This window comes from Lethenteron reissneri, chromosome 50, assembly GCF_015708825.2.
Source record: "Lethenteron reissneri isolate LAM-NWPU_2019-01 chromosome 50, ASM1570882v1, whole genome shotgun sequence".
Taxonomy (NCBI): Eukaryota; Metazoa; Chordata; class Hyperoartia; order Petromyzontiformes; family Petromyzontidae; genus Lethenteron; species Lethenteron reissneri.
In genome coordinates, this window is record NC_083828.1 from 7767894 (window position 1) to 7791692 (window position 23799).

The following is a 23799-nucleotide window of genomic DNA, read 5'->3' on the forward strand; positions in this document are numbered from 1 at the left end:
GATTGCAACCGCGGCCTCGGGATGGCGATTGCAACGTGGCCGCTGCGGGTTTTTTTACATTGTTGGGCCATTGTGGCATTTTAACAGCGGGTGTGATGCGATTACAGAGTTCTGCTGGGTGTGGGATTGCAACCTTGGCCCGAGTGGGATTGTGATGGGACTGGTGGGGGGTTGTAATGTCACCGGTGTAGGATTTTAGGGTTTTCCCCCATCGTGAGCACTGGGATTCTAACCTGTGGATATGGCGGGATTACAATTCTGATACGTGTGGGATTACAATCATAACTAAAGTAAGGGATTGTAATGCGAGTGGTGTGGGATTATAACTTTTTAGCCATCGTGAGCACTGGGATTCTAACCTGTGGATATGGCGGGATTACAATTCTGATACGTGTGGGATTACAATCATAACTAAAGTAAGGGATTGTAATGCGAGTGGTGTGGGATTATAACTTTTTAGCCATCGTGAGTACTGGCATTCTAACCTGTGGATATGGCGGGATTACAATTCTGATACGTGTGGGATTACAATCATAACTAAAGTAAGGGATTGTAATGCGAGTGGTGTGGGATTATAACTTTTTAGCCATCGTGAGCACTGGGATTCTAACCTGTGGATATGGCGGGATTACAATTCTGATACGTGTGGGATTACAATCATAACTAAAGTAAGGGATTGTAATGCGAGTGGTGTGGGATTATAACTTTTTTGCCATCGTGAGCACTGGGATTCTAACCTGTGGATATGGCGGGATTACAATTCTGATACGTGTGGGATTACAATCATAACTAAAGTAAGGGATTGTAATGCGAGTGGTGTGGGATTATAACTTTTTAGCCATCGTGAGCACTGGGATTCTAACCTGTGGATATGGCGGGATTACAATTCTGATACGTGTGGGATTACAATCATAACTAAAGTAAGGGATTGTAATGCGAGTGGTGTGGGATTATAACTTTTTTGCCATCGTGAGCACTGGGATTCTAACCTGTGGATATGGCGGGATTACAATTCTGATACGTGTGGGATTACAATCATAACTAAAGTAAGGGATTGTAATGCGAGTGGTGTGGGATTATAACTTTTTTGCCATCGTGAGCACTGGGATTCTAACCTGTGGATATGGCGGGATTACAATTCTGATACGTGTGGGATTACAATCATAACTAAAGTAAGGGATTGTAATGCGAGTGGTGTGGGATTATAACTTTTTAGCCATCGTGAGCACTGGGATTCTAACCTGTGGATATGGCGGGATTACAATTCTGATACGTGTGGGATTACAATCATAACTAAAGTAAGGGATTGTAATGCGAGTGGTGTGAGATTATAACTTTTTAGCCATCGTGAGCATTGGGATTCTAACCTGTGAATAGGGTCGGATTAAAATTGTGATTACTCTGGGACGAGTACAATTAATCACCGTCTTGAAATCCCAATTGTGATTACTGTAATGTGGCCTTCTGATCAGCACCGCTGTGCGATTACAACTCTGACCAAGTCAGCCCAGAGTGTGGTACCCGTTTTGGGGTTTCAACATGTTGAACGATGCGGGATTCTAATAAGTTGAACGGATAAGGGGCGAGTTTCTTGAATTCCTTTAACCCCACACCTCTGTCCACCCGGCAGCAGCAGCAGCAGCAACGGCAAAAATGAGCACAGCTCAGCAAGTTCACGCTATGCAGGTCATAGTGTGCGGGTGGGGTCAAAGTGTGGGTTACCCCCCCAGTTAAGACTATTCTTTATTTGACCAGGTTTAAGGCCCACTGAGCTATTCCGTTTCTTTTTTCGAAGCGACTTGACCACAAATAATAGCGCAGCGATGTGGCTTGCCATGTGGACATTCATAGCAGCCAAAAACTCTAAATGCGTGATGTTGATTATCGGTGTTGGAGGGGAAAACTGGGGATTGACGGTGAAAAATCCACACGACCACGAGGAGAGAGACACGCAAACTACAAATATACGGCAGCAGGCGTCAGGGTCGGGATCGAACCCACGACCTCCTGTATACCAGGCGAGGTAGTTAACATCTCTACAGGGAGAGAGAGACACGCAAACTCCACATATACAGCAGCAGGCGTCAGGGTCGGGATCGAACCCACGACCTCCTGTATACCAGGCGAGGTAGTTAACATCTCTACAGGGAGAGAGAGAGAGAGATACGCAAACTCCACATATACAGCAGCAGGCGTCAGGGTCGGGATCTAACCCACGACCTCCTGCATACCAGGCGAGATAGTTAACATCTCCGAGCCACCGTGTCGCCAGTTAGTCCAAGACGTCTGGCCAGCGTGAAAGAGTAGGCCAAGCACAGGTCGCAAACGGTTTTGATTCCTTACCCGTCCCCAGCCGCACCAGGGTCGCAATCGGATACCCGATACCCGTACCCTACCCGATACCCGGCTACCCGTACCCGGCCGGGTATCGGGTAGGGTACGGGTACCCGATTGCGACCTCTGGAATGAAGCCATGTTGCAGGCGCGGGTGGGTTGATTCTAGGAACTTGAATTGTGAGAAGAGACAAGACGTTGGGAAATGAGTGACAAACGGTTACTCACCAGTGACTCACGGTCTACCCGTACCCGTACCCGGCCGCACCAGGGTTGCAAACGGCTACCCGTACCCGGCCGGGTACGGGTAGCCGGGTATCGGGTAGGGTACGGGTATCGGGTACCCGGTTGCGACCTCTGGGCCAAGGTAACCCCACTAGAGAGGGGGGCCTCTACAGCCCCGCCTCTCTAAGAGCCTCCTCAAGCGGAGGTGCTTCAGTCAGCAGTGGCGGGAGCGAGCGCTTGCAGGGCTGCGCCTCTTAGCTTTCATCCACACGCGGCGTCCGTGCACAAAGCAACGCTCAGAGCACCGACCGACCGACCGACCGACCGACCGACCGACCGACCGACCGACCGACCGACTGACGACTGATCGACCGACTGACCGACTGACCGACCGACTGACCGACCGACCGACTGACCGACTGATCGACCGACTGACCGACTGACCGACCGACCGACTGACCGACCGACTGACCGATTGACCGACCGACCGACTGACCGACCGACGACCGACTGACCGACTGACCGACCGACTGACCGACCGACCGACTGACCGACTGACCGACCGACCGACCGACTGACCGACCGACCGACTGACCGACTGACCGACCGACTGACCGACCGACCGACTGACCGACTGACCGACTGATCGACCGACCGACCGACTGACCGACTGATCGACCGACCGACCGACCGACTGACTGACCGACCGACTGACCTTCAACCGCGGCTGTCGGATAATCCGAGTACTCCACGTAGACATCCACAGTCGTGTGCTCACCGGGCCTGTCGCTCGTTGTTTCTGCGGAAGACAGATTTCATTCGGGCGTTGTGTGCGCGTGTGTGTGTGTGTCAAGGCCGTAGCCATGGAGTCAACATTGGGGGGGGGACCAAATCTTCCAGGGGGTCTGGGGGTCCCAACCCAGAAAAATATCTACATTTGAAAACTCATTTCTTACCTAAAATATTTAAAAAAGTCACTAACACATGGGATGGACTTTTTATTACATTTTTTACAATAATGTCTAATAGTGTATTGTATTACATTGCTCTGTTTTTACTTTTTTTACCATTTCTTGTTTCATTGTATGTAATGTTTGAGATTAGGGATTAATAAAGTACAACCAAAACCACAATCATATAAACAGCAATCTATGCATTGATTTATATGAAGACAAGTCCGGATATTGTGGTTTAGCAAATTGTTGTTTTTATTTACAAAGCATAGCAATTCTATTTTTTTATAGCAATATATTGGGGGGGGGGGGGGGCATTTTGAGCATATTTGAACATTTGGGGGGATGTGTATCCCCCCAAATATATATTATAATTACGGCCTTGGTGTGTGTGTCTCTATCCATCGATCTCGTGTGTGTGTGCGACTGTGTGGAGCGGTGGCGCTTCGGTTAGCCGCTCGCGGCCACCTACACCGGTGACGATTGTCTGAACCGGTCCTGGGCCTCCCCTAGGTTGACTCAGCCCCAAAACGTATAAACGTCGCCACTCGGGAGCAAAAGCTGCCTACCGATCGACCCACTGTGGTCCAGAGAGACAATAAAAACATCCGTCAGTAACACTGTGTGTGTGCGTGGCCTTAGCAGAAAGAAAAATACATGAGAGGCGACGTTTCGGGCAATGACCCTTCCTCTTCGTGGCACGTAAGCAGCTCAAAGAGCAGAATGTGCCAACTCAGCGCCACGGTGGCTAGGAGATGTTAACTACCTCGCCTGGTCTACAGGAGATCGTGGGTTCGATCCCGACCCTGGCGCCTGCTGTGTATTTGGAGTTTGCGTGTCTCTCTCCTCGTGGTGGCGCGGATTTTTCTCGGGCTCCTCCGGGTTTTCCCTCCACATTTTAGAATCAACGTCACGCGTTCAGAAGATTTGCCTGCTGCGATACATTTCCCACGCGACGATGATGGCCAGGCCGCTATGCAGCTCAGTGGGGTCTACCTGGTAGATAAAACTTCCATTTTACTGGTAGGAACCTCCTGGTTACACCAGCCCACAGGGGATTATTTTGTCCGTCCGACGTGCATCCAAAAATGAGTGGGGCTGGGTGGAGAGGGGAGGGGATGGGTGGGGAGGGGAGGGTGGGGAGGGTGGGCTGGGTGGGGAGGGGAGGGTGGGGAGGGGCTGGGTGGGGAGGGTAGGGAGGGGCTGGGTGGGGAGGGGCTTGGTGGGGATGGTGGGGAGGGGTTGGGTGGGGAGGGTGGGGCTGGGTGGGAGGGGTGGGGCTGGGTGGGGAGGGGAAGGTGAGGAGGGGCTGGGTGGGGAGGGTGGGGAGGGGCTCAGTGGGGAGGGTGGGGAGGGGCTGGGTGGGGAGGGTGGGGCTGGGTGGGGGGGTGGCAGGGGTGGGGCTGGGTGGGGAGTGGCTGGTCACCCCGTGGTGCCCTTATAAAACTCAACGTTTAACCTACTCACGCCGGCTTGTGCCCGCCCTCACAGTCGGCCATATTTGCGGAATACACCACGCCGCCGTTGACCCTGGCCATTGACCGACCAACCCAACGTTCCTACCAGCTCCCTCCGCAGGAATGTGTTCGTCCAGTCTATGGGTCTCAATCTATCTCTATGGGTCTCTATGCATCTCTATGTGTCTCAACGAATTAGATTATTTGGCTCCTGCTGTACATTTCCACACGGTGACGACGATGAGCCACGACCTTGAGCCATCATTTGTCGCGGCCAGGTCGCCTCTGAAAAAAAAATCTGCGCAGCTCAGCGGGGACCTACCGCTTAAAATAAAAACGTTGTAGTTTAATTAGTTTTTAGAGAAGACGTTCCCCGAATGAAGTCTTCAGGACTACCGGGGCAAGCGCTGTCAGCGAGCACCTATTAAGGTCGACACGGCGCACGTGCGTAAGGGGACGGCATCGGCGCCACGGTGACCCCGGCAAAAGCATTCGCTCGTGCCCCGTCCGCCTTCGTATCCCCAGCGCTGACACGATATTCATGGCCGCGACGCGTCGCAGTTGAAACGCAACTCACGCATCATCCAAGGGGCCACGCGCACCTCCTGGCTCCACTCGCTCCACTGCCCATGCACGTCGTACCTGGCAGACACCTGGTCGCCGTCGTCATCGTCGTCATCGTGAGTTTAACACGTGGTAGAGATTTCGCGACCAATGTCATCCATGGTACAGTTTTTTTTTTGGGGGGGGGGGTTAGATCGCGTAAATATAAATGCGTCAGTTTAACACGTGTAGGCTTTCGCGACCAATATTATTCATGATAAACGTTTTTGGGTTTAGATCGCGTTATTTATAAATGTGTTGTAACCCCTCCACCACCCGACACGGCCAAATCAGTAAAAAAGTGTCACGTTGACAAAAGACAAATAGTTCACCATTCTGGCGAATTGCCCGATGATGCTGGATGCAATTACCAGCGAAACGTCGTACTCAAAAGATGTAAATGTTGTGGTTTCACGCTTCAACACACCGGTGGGCTAAAGCAGTGAACTACTTGTCTTTTGTCAACGTGACACTTTTTTACTGATTGGCCGTGTCGGGTGGTGTAGGGTTACGACACATTTATAGATTTACGAAATCTAACCCAAAAAAACCTCTATTATGGATCATCATCATGATTTGTCGAAGGAATATAAAATGCATGCATCATTTTCATCATCACCGCCACCGTTATTAACTGTTCAAATTAAACGATTGTACTATCATGGTCTACAACCATTAATTTTGCTTCCTAATCGTCACGAATGAGATCGATTATCATTATCATCATCATCATGATCATGTATGAAATAATTCAATCAATATAATTAATTCACTGTCATGGTCTATGGAATCCATTCACTCTCGTTAACTATGAAATTAATTCAATATCGGCATATGTTAAGTTACGACCAGCATCTATTAAAATAATTCACTATCATCATCTCTGAAATTAACTAATGGTCTATGAAAGGAATTCACTATCAATGACATTCATTTACTGTGAGCATCTGTGAATATAATTCACTATCAATTACATTGATTCACTATCAATTACACGAATGCATGATCAATTACTTTAATTCACTATCAATTACATTAATTCACTATCAGCCTCTCTGAATGAATTTAGTTATTAAAGTAATTCACTATCTTCATATATTAAACAAATCACTATCAGCATCTATTAAATTCCTTTACTGCCAGCATCTATGACATGAATTCACTATTATCATCTATGAAAGGAATTCATCATTAATTAAAGGAATTCACTATCAATTACATGAATTTACAATCAGCATCTATGATATTAATGCACTATCAATGACATTAATCACTATCATCATCATCATCATCTATGAACCAAATCACGATCAGCATCAATTAAATAAATGTACTATCAGCATCTATCAAATGAATTCATCATCATCATCTATAATACAACATTCACCATTATTATATCATTATCACCATCTCGATTTAAAGTTTTCGTGACTGCAGGGATTCATCTTCTTGGTTCTTTCGGTAAAGTCACGTAGAAGGGAAGTAATAAAATAATAAAAATAAAACATAATAAAATAATTCTCACGACGTTTCGGCCACAACGCAAGCAGCCGTCCTCAGGTGAAGAACAGGACCTGTAATTATTTTATTATGTTTTATTTTTATTTTTTCATTACTTCCCTTCTACGTGACTTTACCGAAAGAACCAAGAAGATTATCACTATCGTCATGACCCCACCACTTGACCACCGTATTCACCTGCACAACGTGTTCGGTCCTGGGATGAGCGTCCGTAATCAAATATTCTTTACTGGCGTATGGAACCTGGACCTGAAATCATTGAGAGCAACACGAGACACAACAAGTATAACCAGTAAAAACAAAGTTTTTCACTATAAATCCTTTATATGCGTGGCGGCTAGAGTCCACTCGTCCTCTGGCTTGAGATGGCTGTCGCCTATGGGTCAGATGATTGCATTGCACCATTAAGCAATGGGTAATTAAATATAATATTTTTGTCCTAAAAAGTGTAAAATTTTGGGAAAAAAATGTTCACGAACATTAATTGTCACGCACAACGAGTCTGTGTGGAAAATGTCAGCTCGATTGGATCACGGGAAGTGGGTTAAAAAACGACCGAAAGATTTGCACGGACCTAAGCAAGCAAGCGAACTTAATATAAAGGATTTTAAAAAAAGACAAAGACAAATATTCCCCATATAGCCTCAGCAGGCTGTTGGGGCAAGTGCCGTTAGCGAGCATCTATGGTGGGTGGCCAACACTACGCCCGGCCGCCTTTGTCTCCCTATTGGCGATGATTACAGATTGCACCAGACACTCATTTGAGGCTGAGTCGACCTAGGGGAGGCCCGGGACCTGTTCAAATGATCGTCACTGGCGGTGGCTGTGAGCAGGAGTCGAACCCGGGTCTCGAGGTTCGTAGCGCAGCGCGCTAACCGCTACACCACCGCTCCCCACAAGACACAACACACACACAGTAGAATAGTGACCTCTTTCAAGTGGCGCTGGTGCATGGATCGGTAGCGCAGTCGATAGTTCAGGAGGAAGATGTCGGGCTGGATCCACGTGGCAGGAGACTCCCACGTGATGATGACGTCAGAGGGAGCCGTGGGGTCGTGGTAGCCGCACACAGACAGCGGCGGATCGGGCTGCACTGATCACCATCATCATCATCATCAGAATCATCGATTAATCATCATCATCATCATTGTCTGCATTGTTTATCGCAAAAGCATTATCATCATCGTCATCGATTAGTCGTCGTCATTGATAACACTAGTCAACAACAACAAAAAACATTTTTTTATGGCCTGGACTTTTGCAGCTGTTTTAGACTAATTTCAGGGTGCTGATTCCAAATCTGATCTCAGATTTGCTCCATCACATCTCATTTTTATGCTATCGGCATACCCCATTTTCATTGATTTTACCCGAAAATAACTCTGTCACTTATGATTGCAAGTTGTTGCGAGTCAGTGACTGCTTTAGTGTTAAAATATGGTGCTGTATTTTTAGGATAGTGTCTTTATAATATCATTTTATGTAAATATCCACATTTATTTAATATTTTTCTTCTGCAGTTTTTATTGAAAATGCAATATTTGATCTTTATTTTATTTTATTATTTTTATTAATTTTGATGTTTTACCTACGTGACTTTACCGAAAACACCTAAGAATATGATTCCTTGCAGTCACAAAAGCTTCAAGTCTAGAATATTTGATATCTCAAAAACCTGACGTGATAGACAAAATCTGATGCCAGATTTGGAATCAGCACCCCAAAATTACCTTAAAACCGTTGGAATACCTTATGCCAGAAAAAGTGTGTTGACCAGTGTAATCGCTGGTGATATCGATAAATCATCATCATCGATAATTGTTGTTATTATCGATTAGTTATCATCATTGATAACCATAGTTATTATTGATGAGTCACTATCGCCGATTAAATGCTCGTCATCATCGAGTAATCATCATAATCGTCACCATCGCTTCACAGATATAATCGGACGCTATTAATCAGAATTCCACAAAGCATGATCATAATTGAATAAGCATCATCATGAAGTAGCTGTCACCGTCATTAAAATAATCGATTAATCATTGTAGTCGTCACCATCATTGAATCGGCGTCATCATTATCGTCATCATGGATTAATAATCAACCTTCCTCCTATTTATAAAAGTCAAAAATTGTCTGTCTGTCGGTTTGTGGCTTTGTGTGTGTTCGCGCGCTTGCGAAGGAATTGGCTCTCCAACGGTGGAGTTTACGTTGAATAAATAAAAAAATATCCAGGTACCACGGCGCAAGCCCCGCCGTGAGCAAGCGCTATTCCTTTTTCACATCCGTCAACTTTTATTAAGTTTAATTAGCGAATTAGTGCGATTTGTTTGCGCTATCTCTTTATTTATTTATGACGTGTGCACGATCGTACCAACTCACGCACCATTGGTGGGGGGGACGGCCCATGCCAAGTCGCACGCCTTCGGTGGGAGGGAGGGGGACTTTTTCTTTTGCGTTAAAAATGCTTTAATAAGTATAACCCGTAAAAACAAAGTTTTTCACTATAATTCCTTTATATGCGTGGCGGCTAGAGTCCTCTCGTCCTCTGGCTTGAGATGGCTGCCACCTATGGGTCAGATGATTGTCTGCAGTATTAAACAATTGGTAATTAAATATTTAATTTGTTTTCCCTAAACAGTGTAAAATTTTGGACATTTTTTTTCACGAACATTAATTGTCTCGCAGAATGAGTCTGTGTGCAAAAGTCAGCTCGATTGGATCACGGGAAGTGGGTTAAAAAAACGACCGAAAGGTTTGCACGGTCGTAAGCAAGCAAGCAAGTGAACTTAATATAAAGGATTAAAAAATACACTCAACGCTGAGCTTAAATCTTCAGTGTGTGATGTCCCCCTCACCCCGATGCGTGCAGTTACTAACATATACAGTCGCTAGATGCTACCACTATAGGCCGTAGATATTACTGCAGAGCGGCCGGGGAGATCGTGGCTGGTGGGGGGGGGGGGGGGGGGTCAGGGGTAGCAGCCCAGCCTGCCAAGGTGCCACCTCGGCCGGCTGGACAATCTAGGCAAGGCCAGAGGCTCTGCATGGGACAAGGCCTCACCACACCACTCTGTCAGGTGAGTACTTTGTGCTATAGAGTCGATAAATACTGCTATAGAGTCAGCATGTACTACTGTAGTAATATCAGGTACCACCACAGTCAGTACGTACTGCTGTTAGATTTTTACGAGTAGTTTTTAAAGATTTTTTTGGCCGGGGCAACGCCGGGTATATAAGCTAGTTAAAGATAATACATATAATTGATTATCAATCACCATCATCGTGATGGTGGTGATGATGATGATGATTATAGTGGTGACGATAGTGATGATGATGACAATGGTGATGATGATAGTGGCCATGATGGTGTCCATTATGATGGTGACGATGGTGATGATGATGATGATGACGATGGTGGCAATGATGACGATGGTGACGATAATGACAACGGTGACGATGATAACGATGGTGATTGTAATGATGATGATGGTGATGATGGTGTCAGCGATGGTGACGATGATGATGGTGACGACGATGACGACGATAATGACGATGGTGACGATGGTGACGACGGTGACGATGGTGATGACGGTGACGATGGTGACGATGGCGGTGACGATGGTGGCGACGATGGTGACGATGGTGACGATGGTGACGACGGTGACGATGGTGACGATGGTGGCGACGATGATGGTGACGACGGTGACGATGGTGACGATGGCGGTGACGATGATGACGACGGTAACGATGGTGGCGACGATGATGGTGATGACGGTGACGATGGTGACGATGGCGGTGACGATGGTGGCGACGATGGTGACGATGGTGACGATGGTGATGACGGTGACGATGGTGATGACGGTGACGATGGTGACGATGGCGGTGACGATGGTGACGATGATGATGGTGATGACGGTGACGATGGTGACGATGATAATGGTGATGACGGTGACGATGGTGACGATGGTGACGGTGACGATGGTGACGATGGCGGTGACGATGGTGGCGATGATGATGGTGACGACGGTAACGATGGTGACGACGGTAACGATGGTGACGATGGTGACGATGGTGACGATGGTGACGATGGCGGTGACGATGGTGACGATGATGATGGTGACGACAGTGACGATGGTGACGACGGTAACGATGGTAGCGACGATGATGGTGACGACGGTGACGATGGTGGTGACGATGGCGGTGACGATGATGACGACGGTAACGATGGTGGCGACGATGATGGTGATGACGGTGACGATGGTGGCGACGGTGACAATGGTGACGACGGTGACGATGGTGATGATAACGATGGTGGCGACGACGACAATAAAGACGAAGCTCGTGAGGATCTGCGGTACCGATTTCATCGAACTCGAAGCTGACGATGGCGGCGCTGCTCTCCCCGAAGGCGTTGCGGGCGCGCACCGTGACGCGGTAGGGGCTGGAGCTGAACAGCACGATCAGGTCTATCGTGCAGCTGGGGCCCTCGGCCACCTTGCACTCGAACTCACGGCCTTGTTCTAGGAAGTCGTGGCTGGGCAAACATCGTCATCGCCGTCATCATCGTCGTGGTCGTCATCGTAAGTTGATCATCGTCCAGGGGCGGTTTCTTCATTAGGGCGATTGGGCGACGCACCACCAATGTCATTCAACCACAGAGTCACGCTAGCCGTCACTGCAGCCTCTGGATATAGTCCAATCAGCGTCATGTCACGTTCTGTGGAGTACCGCCTCTTTTGGGGCGATTTCACTACGGCTGAGAATCGCCCCGAGTGGCCCCATAGACTTACATTGAAAGATGTTTTTTTTCGAACGGGGGCGCTCCCATGCATTCTCTATGGCTTCCGGGAGGGCGAGCCCTAACGTGCTTACGTCATCATACGTGGTTACGTCATCATACGTGCTTACGTCATCATACGTAAGCACGTTTCATCCAACAATATAATTTATCGCTACCTAGTGGAATCTTTAATAAAATAAACTTGAGTGGTTTGTTTTAATAGTGAGTATATAAACAAACAAGATGTATTGTAAGAGTCACTTTATTTTTCATTAATATTAAAGAAGTGAAGTTGCTGTTAATTTATTCATTGCATGGGTGGACCTTATCCTTATCAATCATCCAGACATTTGCCCCCCCTGAGAGATTTTGCAGGAGCCGCCACTGTCATCGTCATCACCATTGATTGATCATCATCACCAGATTGATATTCATCGCCGTCATCATCATCATCATAGATCGATCATTATCAGCATCATCATCACCAATGATTGATCATCGTCGCCATATATTGATCATTATTGTCATAATCGTAGATTGATCATAATCGTCAATGACTGATCATCATTACCATAGATTGGTTAGCACCGTCGTCATCATCACCATATATTGATCATTATCGTCATCATGATCGTATATTGATCACCATCGTCATCATCGTCATTATCATCACCATTGATTGATCACCACCACCGTAGAGTGATCATTATCGTTATAATAATCACCATTGATTGATCGCTGTCGTCATCATTACATATATTGATCATTGTCATCATCATAGATTGATCATTGTCATCGTCGTTATCTTCATCACCATAAAAGATCATTGTCATCATTATCACAATCGCCATAGATTGATAATTTTCGTCATCATCATCATCACCACAGATTGATCATCATAATCATCGCACTCCATCTCACGATCTGCCACGACTCCATCAGCGAGTGACTGCCAACGGATCATCATCGGTAGCAAAAGTCATTATAAAAATGAAATAACAGTTATAATAACATTTTTCCGATCAATTCATCATCACATATTCATCATCATCAATACACTCGATCCAGCAGATTGACTGAGAATGGGTTCATCATAATAATATCATCATTTATTAATCATGGTCATAAATTAATTTATTCATCATTATCTTGACCATTGCTATGATGACAACTTCTAAGGCGCCGTACATAGTAACGCATGAGGTGTTACAGATGTATGTTCAACGTCTTTCGCACCGTACGTAGCCAAACCGCGCTAATCGGAGGTGCGGGGGAAGGACAAACCAACTAAACACAAAATGCAGCTCAAAATGATGATGATGATGATTTAAATGTGGACAGCTCCAGTGGTTTCCTAACATCGGAAGGAAGGAGAGAGCTGAGTAATCATTGGAAAGATGTGATTAACCATGCAAAAAAGATTTAAATACACTTTTTTGACCAATCTTATTTATTATTTGACAGACAACTATTACAGGTTTACCATGTTTACCATGTTCACCATGTTTAGTTGTCACAAACCATAACAAAGGCTCACCCTCTTAAGCCTCACCTTACCATATGAATAAAAAGTGTGCTGTACTTGGCCCTTCCCCCCTCTCCAACTATTATATAAACGGAGTGGTAGCTCCTGCAATCTCTCATTCACTTGATACAGCTGTCGTGGCTGTGACGGTTCCACCTGAAGACGGAAGCTTGTGTTGCCTCCGAAACGTCGTGATTTTTATTTAATTTTACTTTAATTAATTTTAATGTTTTTACCTACGTGACTTTACCGAAAAAACCTAAGAATAAAAAAAGGAGAGAGGGTTCCAGACGGCCGCAGTAGCGGCGCTTCTGAAAGCGCCGCCGCGGGCGTTGCGGCTATTGGCCAATTAATGGGAGTAAGCCGGAGCACCCGGAGAAAACGCAACGCGTGCGAGCAAGGGGGCAACACTCTATCCCGTGCAGATGGAACAGACGGAGATTAAGTCCCAGAGATCGTCGTTGCTGTACCGCCTCCTCGTGGCGAGCCAGCGGTACTGCTCTTCCTCGACGCTCCCACGGGAAGGGAGTAGCTTCGCGACATCCCTGTGTGATCCCCCCCCTCCCTCCCTCGTTGCTGGCTTCACAGTGCTGGGTTACAGGCGGCCCCCCACCCCCCACACAGCTACCCCGGCTAATTGGCCATGATCACGAACGACTCGTGACAGTAAGAGCGTCGTCATCATCGGCATCGCCGTTAGCATCATATACTAATCATCTCGATTCAAAGCTTTCGTGACTGCAGGGATTCATCTTCTTGGTTCTTTCGGTAAAGTCGCGTAGAAGGGAAATAATAAAATAATAAAATAATACATAATCAAATAATTCTCACGACGTTTCGGCTACAACGCAGGCAGCCGTCCTCAGAGGAAGAACAGGTCTGTCGGAAAGACAGCGTCTGAAGACCTGCGTTGTGGCCGAAACGTCGTGAGAATTATTTTATTATGTTTTATTTTTATTATGTTTTATTTTTATTATTTTATTATTTCCCTTCTACGTGACTTTACCGAAAGAACCAAGAAGATACTAATCATCATCATAATTATCGACCAATTACCATTGTGCATTCCGGGTTTCATTTAAGCCGCGTCTGGCCGGGTAAGCGAGCAGTAAAGCACCTCGGCACCGGCACCACCACATCCAGTATACCCTCGCGCTGTCACCGTGACGACGAGCAAAGTGCCCACTTCAATCCGCCAGCGACCTGGAAAACAAGTCGTGTCCCCATGTCTGCCTGCGCCTCCCCGTGTCGACTACCCCCGTGTCGTCTATCCATGTGTCTCCACTTGTCTCCTCCATGTCTCCACCATGTCTCCCGTGTCTATCCCTGTGTCTCCCCGTGTCTCCCCCATGTCTCCACCGTGTCCCCCGTGTCTATCCCTGTGTCTCCCCGTGTCTCCCCCATGTCTCCACCATGTCTCCCGTGTCTATCCCTGAGTCTCCCTGTGTGTACCCGTGTCTCCATATGTATATCCCTGTGTCTCCCCGTGTCGTCTATCCCTGTGTCTCCCTGTGTCTCCCCGTGTCTCCCCGTGTCTTTCCCTGTTTCTCCCTGTGTCTCCCCATGTCTCCCCGTGTCTCCTCGTGTCTCCCCCGTGTCTCCCTGCGCCTCCCCGTGTCGTCTACCCCTGTGTCTCCCCGTGTCTCCCCGTGTCTACCCCTGTGTCTCCCCGTGTCTATTCCTGAGTCTACCCGTGTCTACCCCTGTTTCTCCCTGTGTCTCCCCATGTCTCCCCGTGTCTCCCCGTGTATCCCAGCCGCACCTGTAGGTGGCAGTGATGTTCTCCAGGGGGAACTTCCCGTCCCCGAGTTTCCACGAACAGCGGAACTCCTTCACCAGGTCCCGGGCACGGCACCTGAGATCAGTCGGAGCTGCCGGAGGCTCTGCGCACGGAGACACGGAGATATGGAGACACGGGGACACGGGGACACGGAGACACGGGGACACGGGGACACGGGGACACGGAGACACGGGGACACGGAGACACGGAGACACGGGGACACGGGGACACGGAGACACCGAGACACGGGGACACGGGGACACGGAGACACCGAGACACGGGGACACGGGGACACGGAGACACGGGGACACGGGGACACGGGGACACGGAGACACGGGGACACGGGGACACGGGGACACGGGGACACGGAGATATGGAGACACGGGGACACGGAGACACGGAGACACGGAGACACGGGGACACGGGGACACGGAGACAAGGGGACACAGAGACACGGAGACACGGAGATACGGAGACACGGGGACACGGAGACACGGAGACAAGGAGACATGGAGACACGGGGACACGGGGACACGGAGACACGAAGACACGGGGACACGGAGACACGGGGACACGGAGACACGGGGACACGGAGACACGGAGACACGGAGATACGGAGACACGGGGACACGGAGACACGGAGACACGGAGACACGGGGACACGGAGACACGGAGACACGGGGACACGGAGACACGGAGATATGGAGACACGGAGACACGGAGACACGGGGACACGGAGACACGGGGACACGGGAACACGGAGACACGGATATATGGAGACACGGAGATACAGGGACACAGGGACACGGGGACACGGAGACACGGGGACACGGGGACACGGGGACAAGAGGACACGGGGACACGGAGACACGGGGACACGGGGACACGGGGACAAGAGGACACGAAGACACGGAGACACGGAGACACGGGGACACGGGACACTGGGACACGGGGACACGGAGACATGGAGATACGAGAGACGGAGACAGGGAGACACGGAGATAAGGAGACACGGAGACACGGAGGCGCGGATACATGGAACCACGAGGACATGAGGACACAGAGACACGGGGACACGGGATCATGGAGCCACGGGGAAACAGACACAGACTTGGTGCTATGCAGACACGGAGACGAGTAGCTTCATTGACTGATTTTATCACCCGCTCATGAACTAACTCATGTACTGACTCGTTGACTAACGAATTCACCAACTCATTGACAAACACATCGAATGGCCCATTGCAACTCAACTAGCTCGTTCACTAACTCACCGAGTAACCATTAACGACTGCCTGCCCGACTGTCTGACTCAATGACCGGCTCGACGAATGAACGAACGAAAGAACGAATGAACGAACGAAATAATGAACGAAATAATAAACGAAATAATGAACGAAATAATGAAAGATTGAATGAACTAATCAACGAATTAATGAACGATTGAATGAATGAACGAACGATTGAACGAATGACAAGTCACCTCCGGTGACGATGCGCACGGCTGAGAGGACCCTTCCCGAGGGGCTCTCCACGCACTCGTAGCGACCCCCGTCGCTCGGCCCCACCGAGGGTATGAGCAGGAGCCCGGGGTCACCGGGGTCACCGGGGTCACAGAGGTCACAGAGGTCGCCGGGGTCACCGGGGTCACCGGGGCTCGCGACAGCCCCGGCGGGGACTGCCCCCGGGTCCACGAAGCGTCTCCAAGACAGCCGCGTCCCCGACGACTCCGGGGAGGGGCAGGGGAACGAGACGGACTTGCCCAGAGCCACGTGGAGTACGGGCGTGGTGGTGGAGGTGGTGGTGGTGGTTGTGGTGGTGGTGGTGGAGAGAAAATCTGATGCGGAAATGTCGACGAGATATCGTTAATATCATTGCAATACACGACATTGTCATGTTATAATAATCATCATCATTGTCGTCGGCGTGGTTGTCATAATTAATCGTCATCGTTGACAACATCGTCAATATCCTCATTATCCCCATTATTGTAGTTATCATAATAGTCGTTGTCCTTATCATCATCATTTCATCGTCTTCATTGCCATTATCGGAATCCTCATCACTTGCTCTCATCTTGACTTAAAGCTTTCGTGACTGCAGTGATTCATATTCTTGGGTCTTTCGGTAAAGTCACGTAGATAGGTTCAAATAAAACGTCGTAATTTTTCGTTCTTTTTTTGTTATTTTCTTTGAACCTATCTACGTGACTTTACCGAAAGACCCAAGAATATGCTCTCATATTAATCATAATCATCATCATCGGCACAATCATCGGTAGGCTTCACAATCAGATTTCAATCCACGCACGCGCGCACAGGAGTCGAGATCAGACCGCACGCAGCTCTTTAACAAAACAAACAAAAACGCACAAAGATCCCCCTTAAAATTTCGATTTAAAGCTTTCGTGACTGCAGGGATTCATCTTCTTGGTTCTTTCGGTAAAGTCACGTAGAATGGAAAAAATAAAATAATAAAATTATTCTCACGACGTTTCGACCACAACGCAAGCAGCCGTCCTCATGTGGAGAGCAGGTCTTCAGACGCTGTCTACTCGACAGACCTGCTCTCCACCTGAGGACGGCTGCTTGCGTTGTGGCCGAAACGTCGTGAGAATTATTTTATTATGTTTTATTTTAATTGTTTTATTATTTCCATTCTACGTGACTTTACCGAAAGAACCAAGAAGAGGAAAGATCCCCCGTATTGCACCTCCGATTAGCACGCGTTGGCTGTGTAATGTGCGAAAGAAGTTCAACATACACATAGAAACAAGAGGCTGTTCGGGAAAGTGAACTTCAAACCTGAACCACTCGCGTGACTATATCGCGGTCAGCTGTGCAGTGCCGGATTATCCTCGTAGCACAAGTAGCTACTACACGTGTAGCAGCTACACGTGTAGTAGCTACATATGTAGCAGCTACTATTACTGTAGCTACTACTAGTAGCAGCTACTACTACTGTAGCTACTACTACTGTAGCTACTACATATGTAGTAGCTACTACATATGTAGTAGCTACGGGCCCCGCACTTTCAAGGGCCCCGCGCTAAATGCTTTCAAGCTATCAATTTCGGTTGAGTGATTCTGCACTTGCTCTATTACTATAGTACTATACCACTATATACCGCCTTCAACTTTTAGGAACGACTGGGTGTCTAAGATTAGAGATTTGTCGTGTTCTCTGGCTATATAGCTAATGAAAAAATACAATTACCGTACTTTAATATGCAAGTAAAAAAAATGTATGTTTTAATATTTACGTGTTTTTTAAAATGTATGGCCCCTTTGTAACATGTTGCTACAGGCCCTGCACCAGTTGAACACCGGCACTGCAGCTGTGGCCACTCCACCGAGCTTTGTGATCCCCACTGGCGGATTGCAACGGGCTGCCCGATCTAACCCCATCACCTCCCGCAGTATCGACTAAAAACAACGATCACCCGTGTAGCCTCAGCATTCTTTTGGGGTCAAGTGCTGTTTACCGAGGTGCACCTAAGAAGGCCGTCATGGCACATGAAGGGGGTGGGTGGCCAGCAACCACGCCCGGCCGCCTTTGTCTCCCCAGTGGCGATATTTACACAAACTATGACATTTTTTATTTTACCAGGTAAGGCCCACTGAGCTATGTAGATTTTTTCAGAAGCGACCTGGCCACAAATGATAACGAAGTGGCTTATATCATCATGCGGGAATTTATATCAGTAGCCAAATGTTCTGAACGCGTGTTTCTCAGTTGTGGAGGGAGAAAACCCCGAGGACCCGGAGTGAAAATCGACGCGACCACGTGGAGAGAGACACACAAACTCCAAATATACAGCAGCAGGCGTCAGGGCCGGAATCGAACCCACGACCCCCTGTATACCAGACGAGGCAGTTAACATCTAGCGGAGGCCCAGGACCGGTTGAGCTATTCGTCACTCGTGTTGGCCGTGAGCGGGAATCGAACCCGTGTGTCTATGCCGGGTTCGTAGCGTGACGCGCGCTAACCGCTGCGCCACCGCTCCCCCGTACAGCACCGTCGCCATCTATTGAAAGAAGTTCATATTAATTTTAGATTTGAAGCTTTCGTGACTGCAAGGATTCATACTCTTAGGTTTTTATTTTTTTCGGTAAAGTCACGTAGGTATAAAAATAATAAAATTAAAATTAATGAAAATAACTAAATTAAATCACGACGTTTCGGAGGCAACACAAGTCTCCGTCTTCAGGTGGGACCGTCACAGCCAAATTTACCGTATCAAGTGGCTCACTTGTGTTGCCTCCGAAACGTGGTGATTTAATTGATTTATTTTAATTTGATTTTTATTATTTTTTTACCTACGTGACTTTACCGAAGAAAAACTAAGAGTAAGTTAATTGGTCCTTTCGGTAAAGTCACGTAGGTATAAAATAAAATAAATCACGACGTTTCGGGCGCAACACAAGTGTGATTTCCCACCTGATGATGGACGCTTGTGTTGCGCCCGAAACGTCGTGATTTATTTTATTTTATACCTACGTGACTTTACCGAAAGAACCAAAGAGTATGGATTCCTGTAGTCACGAAAGCTTCAAATCTAGATTGAATTTCGATTTAAAGCTTTCGTGACTGCAGGGATTCATCTTCTTGGTTTTTTCGGTAAAGTCACGTAGAAGGGAAATGATGAAATAATAAAAATAAAACATAATAAAATAATTCTCACGACGTTTCGGCCACAACGCAAGCAGCCGTCCAGGTGAAGAACCGGTCTGTTCTTCACCTGAGGACGGCTGCTTGAACAGCTCTGTTCTTCACCTGAGGACGGCTGCTTGCGTTTTGGCCGAAACGTCGTGCGAATTTTTTTATTATGTTTTATTTTTATTATTTTATTATTTCCATTTTACGTGACTTTACCGAAAGAACCAAGAAGATCAATATTGAAGTTAACATTGTTTTGTATCAATGTACTACACATTCTTAGTTGGGAGGTATTCATTTTCCATTATCCGTAATTGAGAAGTTGTTGCATGCTGATGTCAGCGACTAGTCTAGAAACGCGCGTCCAGATTGTTTAGAGTCTGCTGCTGTAAAAAGATCACGGAGCGATAAGCCACTTCGCTTATAAAAAAAATAGCAACGTAGTTCAGTGGGCCTTACCTGGTAAGACCAAACATCGTTTAGTTTTATTTGTATATATATATACATATTTTAGTCGTGTGGTTACCTTTCCATTATTTTGCACTCAAACCGTGTTTTTTGTATTAGTTTATAGTATCGTTTGTTGATAATTGTTTTTTACCCTTTTATCTGGCAACAAAACTGACACCTTTTATACAAGGAGTCATGTTTGCATATACCACAATACCTGCAGTCATAATGCAAACAAAAAACACAACTGTGTTATGTAAAAACATAACATTATGACTGCAGGTATTGTGGTCTATGCAAACATGATTCCTTGTAAAAAAAGGTGTCAGTTTTGTTGCCAGATAAAAGGGTAAAAAACCCAATTATCATATTTTTTACTGGCAAATGAGGTTCCAATGGAGTATTGTTTGTTGTTGGAACGTTTTGTGACCTGCCCCTACTGGACACGTGATAAAAAAAAATAACTTTATATCTCATCGGATTCCTCCAGTCTCAATAAATATTCTGATTGTGATTCTAAATACTGAGCGGCGGCTCAGTGTTACAATATGAAGTTACAGCTACTATGACGAAAGTCCTCAGTGCCGTCACCCCACACGGTTAACCCGTTATTCTTGCACAGGGAAATCGAGGTTTCAGGTCCATATACGGCGTAGAGGTCGTTTCAATACGGGCAACAACTAAAATATATCTTTGCTTGTGTTGGGACTTTTAGGATGAACGTTGAGATTTTTAAGGGACACGGAGTAACAAATAAGGTCTAAATTGGTCTAAAATAAGGTAGGCACTCTAGGAACCTCATTTGCCAGTAAAAAATATGATAATTGGTTTTTTACCCTTCTATCTGGCAACAAAACTGACACCTTTTTTACAAGGAGTCATGTTTGCATAGACCACAATACCTGCAGTCATAATGTTATGTTTTTACATAACAGAGTTATGTTTTTTGTTTGCATTATGACTGCAGGTATTGTGGTCTATGCAAACATGACTCCTTGTAAAAAAATTAACCCGTAAAAACCAAGTTTTTCACTATAAATCCTTTATATGCATGGCATTGGTTTTATTTTATTATTCATTTCTGTTTTTCTTGAGTAAAAGTTTCATTTTTATCACATTGGTATTTTAAATTAAATATGAATTTTTTTTTCCTAAAAAGTGGAGAATTTTGGAAAAAATTTTCACGAAAATAAATTGTCACGCACAACGAGTCTGTGTGCAAAATATCAGCTCGATTGGATCACGGTAAGTGGGTTAAAAAACGACCGAAAGATTTGCACAGTCGTAAGCGCGCAAGCAAGCAAGTGAACTTAATATAAAGGATTTTAAAAAAGGTGTCCGTTTTGTTGCCAGATAGAAGGGTAAACAAACAATTATCAAGGTAGGCACTGATAAGGGGTTGACAGGCATGTCCTATACATTACACACTACTATACACTCCTGCACAACTATACCATATACTATCATACCTGTGAACCCATACGGTTTAACTCCATATTCTTGTACAGGGAAATTGAGTGTTTAGATCCACACGGCGTACATCCGTTTAAATAATGGGTTGACAGGTATGTAGTGATAAATACACTAATGGTGATTGTCTTTTTGTTTGAAGCTGAGTCGACCTAGGAGAGGCCCAGGACTGGTTCAAATAATCGTCACTGGTGTTGGCCGTGAGCGGGAATTGAACCCGGGTCGCCGGGTTCATAGCGCAGCGCACTAACCACTACACTACTGCTCCCCCCACACATAAACACACATGCAACTTTGTAGGATGAACTTTGAGCTTTATAAGGGCACGGCGGTGACCAATACGGTCTGAATTGGTCTATAATAAGGCAGGGCCACTGATAAGGGGTTGCCAGGTTTGTAGTGGTGGGTACTCGTGGTGAGTGTAGTCGTGGTGATGGTCTATTTGTCTGTGTTTTTCCCTTGTGATGGAACTTTGTAGGATGAACGTTGAGATTTTTAAGGGGCACGGGGGTGACCAATACGGTCTGAATTGGTCTGTAGCAAGGCAGAGCCACTGACAAGGGGTTGACAGGTATGTAGTGATGAGTGTACGAGTGGTGATTGTCTATTTGTGTTTCTCCCTTGTGATGGAACTTTGTAGGATGAACGTTGAGATTTATAAGAAGCACGGGGTGACCAGCAAGGTCTGAATTGGTCTGTAGCAAGGCAGGGCCACTGACAAGCGGTTGACAGGTGTGCAGTGGTGAGTTCTAGTGGTGTGATTGTATATTTGTTTGTGTTTCTCCCTTGTGATGGAACTTTGTAGGATGAACGTTGAGATTATAAGGGGCACGGGGGTGACCAATACGGTCTGAATTGGTCTGTAATATGCAGGGCCACTGATAAGGGGTTGACGGGTTTGTAGTGGTGAGTTCTAGTGGTGAGTGTGATTGTCTATTTGTTTGTGTTTTTCCCTTGTGATGTGACTTTGTAGGATGCACGTTCAGATTCATAAGGGGCACGGGGGTGACCAATACGGTCTGAATTGGTCTGTAACAAGGCAGGGCTACTGACAAGGGGTTGACTGGTGTGCAGTGCCATCACTCACCAGCATTGACGGACGTTTGGCTCATTACGAGCGCGGTCATCATCAGAGTGAGCGTCTTCTCCATCGCGACCCGCGAAGATCGATCCGCAGACCCAGGCGACTGGTAGTGAATTCAGTGTGTGCAGGGGGAGTCACGGGTTTGAAGATGTTGCGCCATTTGGGTCGTGGTGTAATGGCAGTGTAACGGGTGATGATGATGATGCTGCTGGTGGTGGTGTTGTGGTGCTGGTGGGGTGCTGTTGTTGGTGTTGTGCTGTTGCTATTGTGCTGTTGCTGTTGTGGTGTGGTGCTTCTCTGTACCCTGTACCACTATGCTGAATGTACAATTGCCTGAATCGCAGTCAGCGTTAACATTTCCTTACAATTAGACTCTACACATACATAAGACAAAGATCCCCCGGATAGCCTTATCAGGTTGTTGAGGCAAGTGCTGTTATGAAGGCCGGTATGGCACACGAGGGGCTGGGTTACCAACAACACACCCGTCCGCCTATGTCTCCCCAGTGTTGATGCGTCCACACCACACCAGGTACTCATTTGAGGCTGAGTCGATCTAAGGGAGGCCCAGGACCGGTTCAAATAATCGTCACTGGTGTTGGCCGTGAGCAGGGATCGAACTCGGGTCGTCAGGTTCACACCAGCGCACTAACCACTACACTACCGCTCCCCACATACGTATACACACACACATACGTACTCACATATATCCTGTAACACCTCGCCATATACTTACATGAATACGTGACAAAGCTCTATCCTATGGTCCCTGTTAAACTTGACCTAGATATCCCGATTATAACAGACTAAGTAAGCATGAACACAAATACAGAATACTAAAAAAAAACCCCACTTCTTTTTCAACTCGTATCCTTCGTGTGAGCAGAACTAAATCGAAATGAAATCTGTCACGCGTCCTATATATATGGAAAACGGATGCAATGGTGTGCAT

At 46.9% G+C, this 23799-nt stretch overlaps 1 protein-coding gene across 3 annotated transcripts in view; it reads right to left on the bottom strand.

Annotated features, from left to right (window-relative positions):
* The window catches only part of LOC133355136 (ciliary neurotrophic factor receptor subunit alpha-like), a 32992-nt gene extending 9267 nt beyond the window's left edge, over nt 1-23725 (bottom strand). For 2 of the 3 annotated variants that reach the window (XM_061572457.1, XM_061572458.1), the window contains exons 1-9: nt 23552-23725; nt 22851-22950; nt 16668-17021; nt 15167-15287; nt 11458-11633; nt 8023-8186; nt 7271-7342; nt 5547-5622; nt 3275-3358 (exon numbers count right to left, since the gene is read on the bottom strand). In XM_061572457.1, the coding sequence (XP_061428441.1) occupies nt 3275-3358; nt 5547-5622; nt 7271-7342; nt 8023-8186; nt 11458-11633; nt 15167-15287; nt 16668-17021; nt 22851-22950; nt 23552-23575 (1171 nt within the window). In that variant the 5' untranslated portion in view covers nt 23576-23725. The remainder of the gene's footprint in view (nt 1-3274; nt 3359-5546; nt 5623-7270; nt 7343-8022; nt 8187-11457; nt 11634-15166; nt 15288-16667; nt 17022-22850; nt 22951-23551) is intronic. The other variant, XM_061572459.1, reaches the window with a different exon arrangement.
* Nucleotides 23726-23799: the final 74 nt, after the last annotated feature.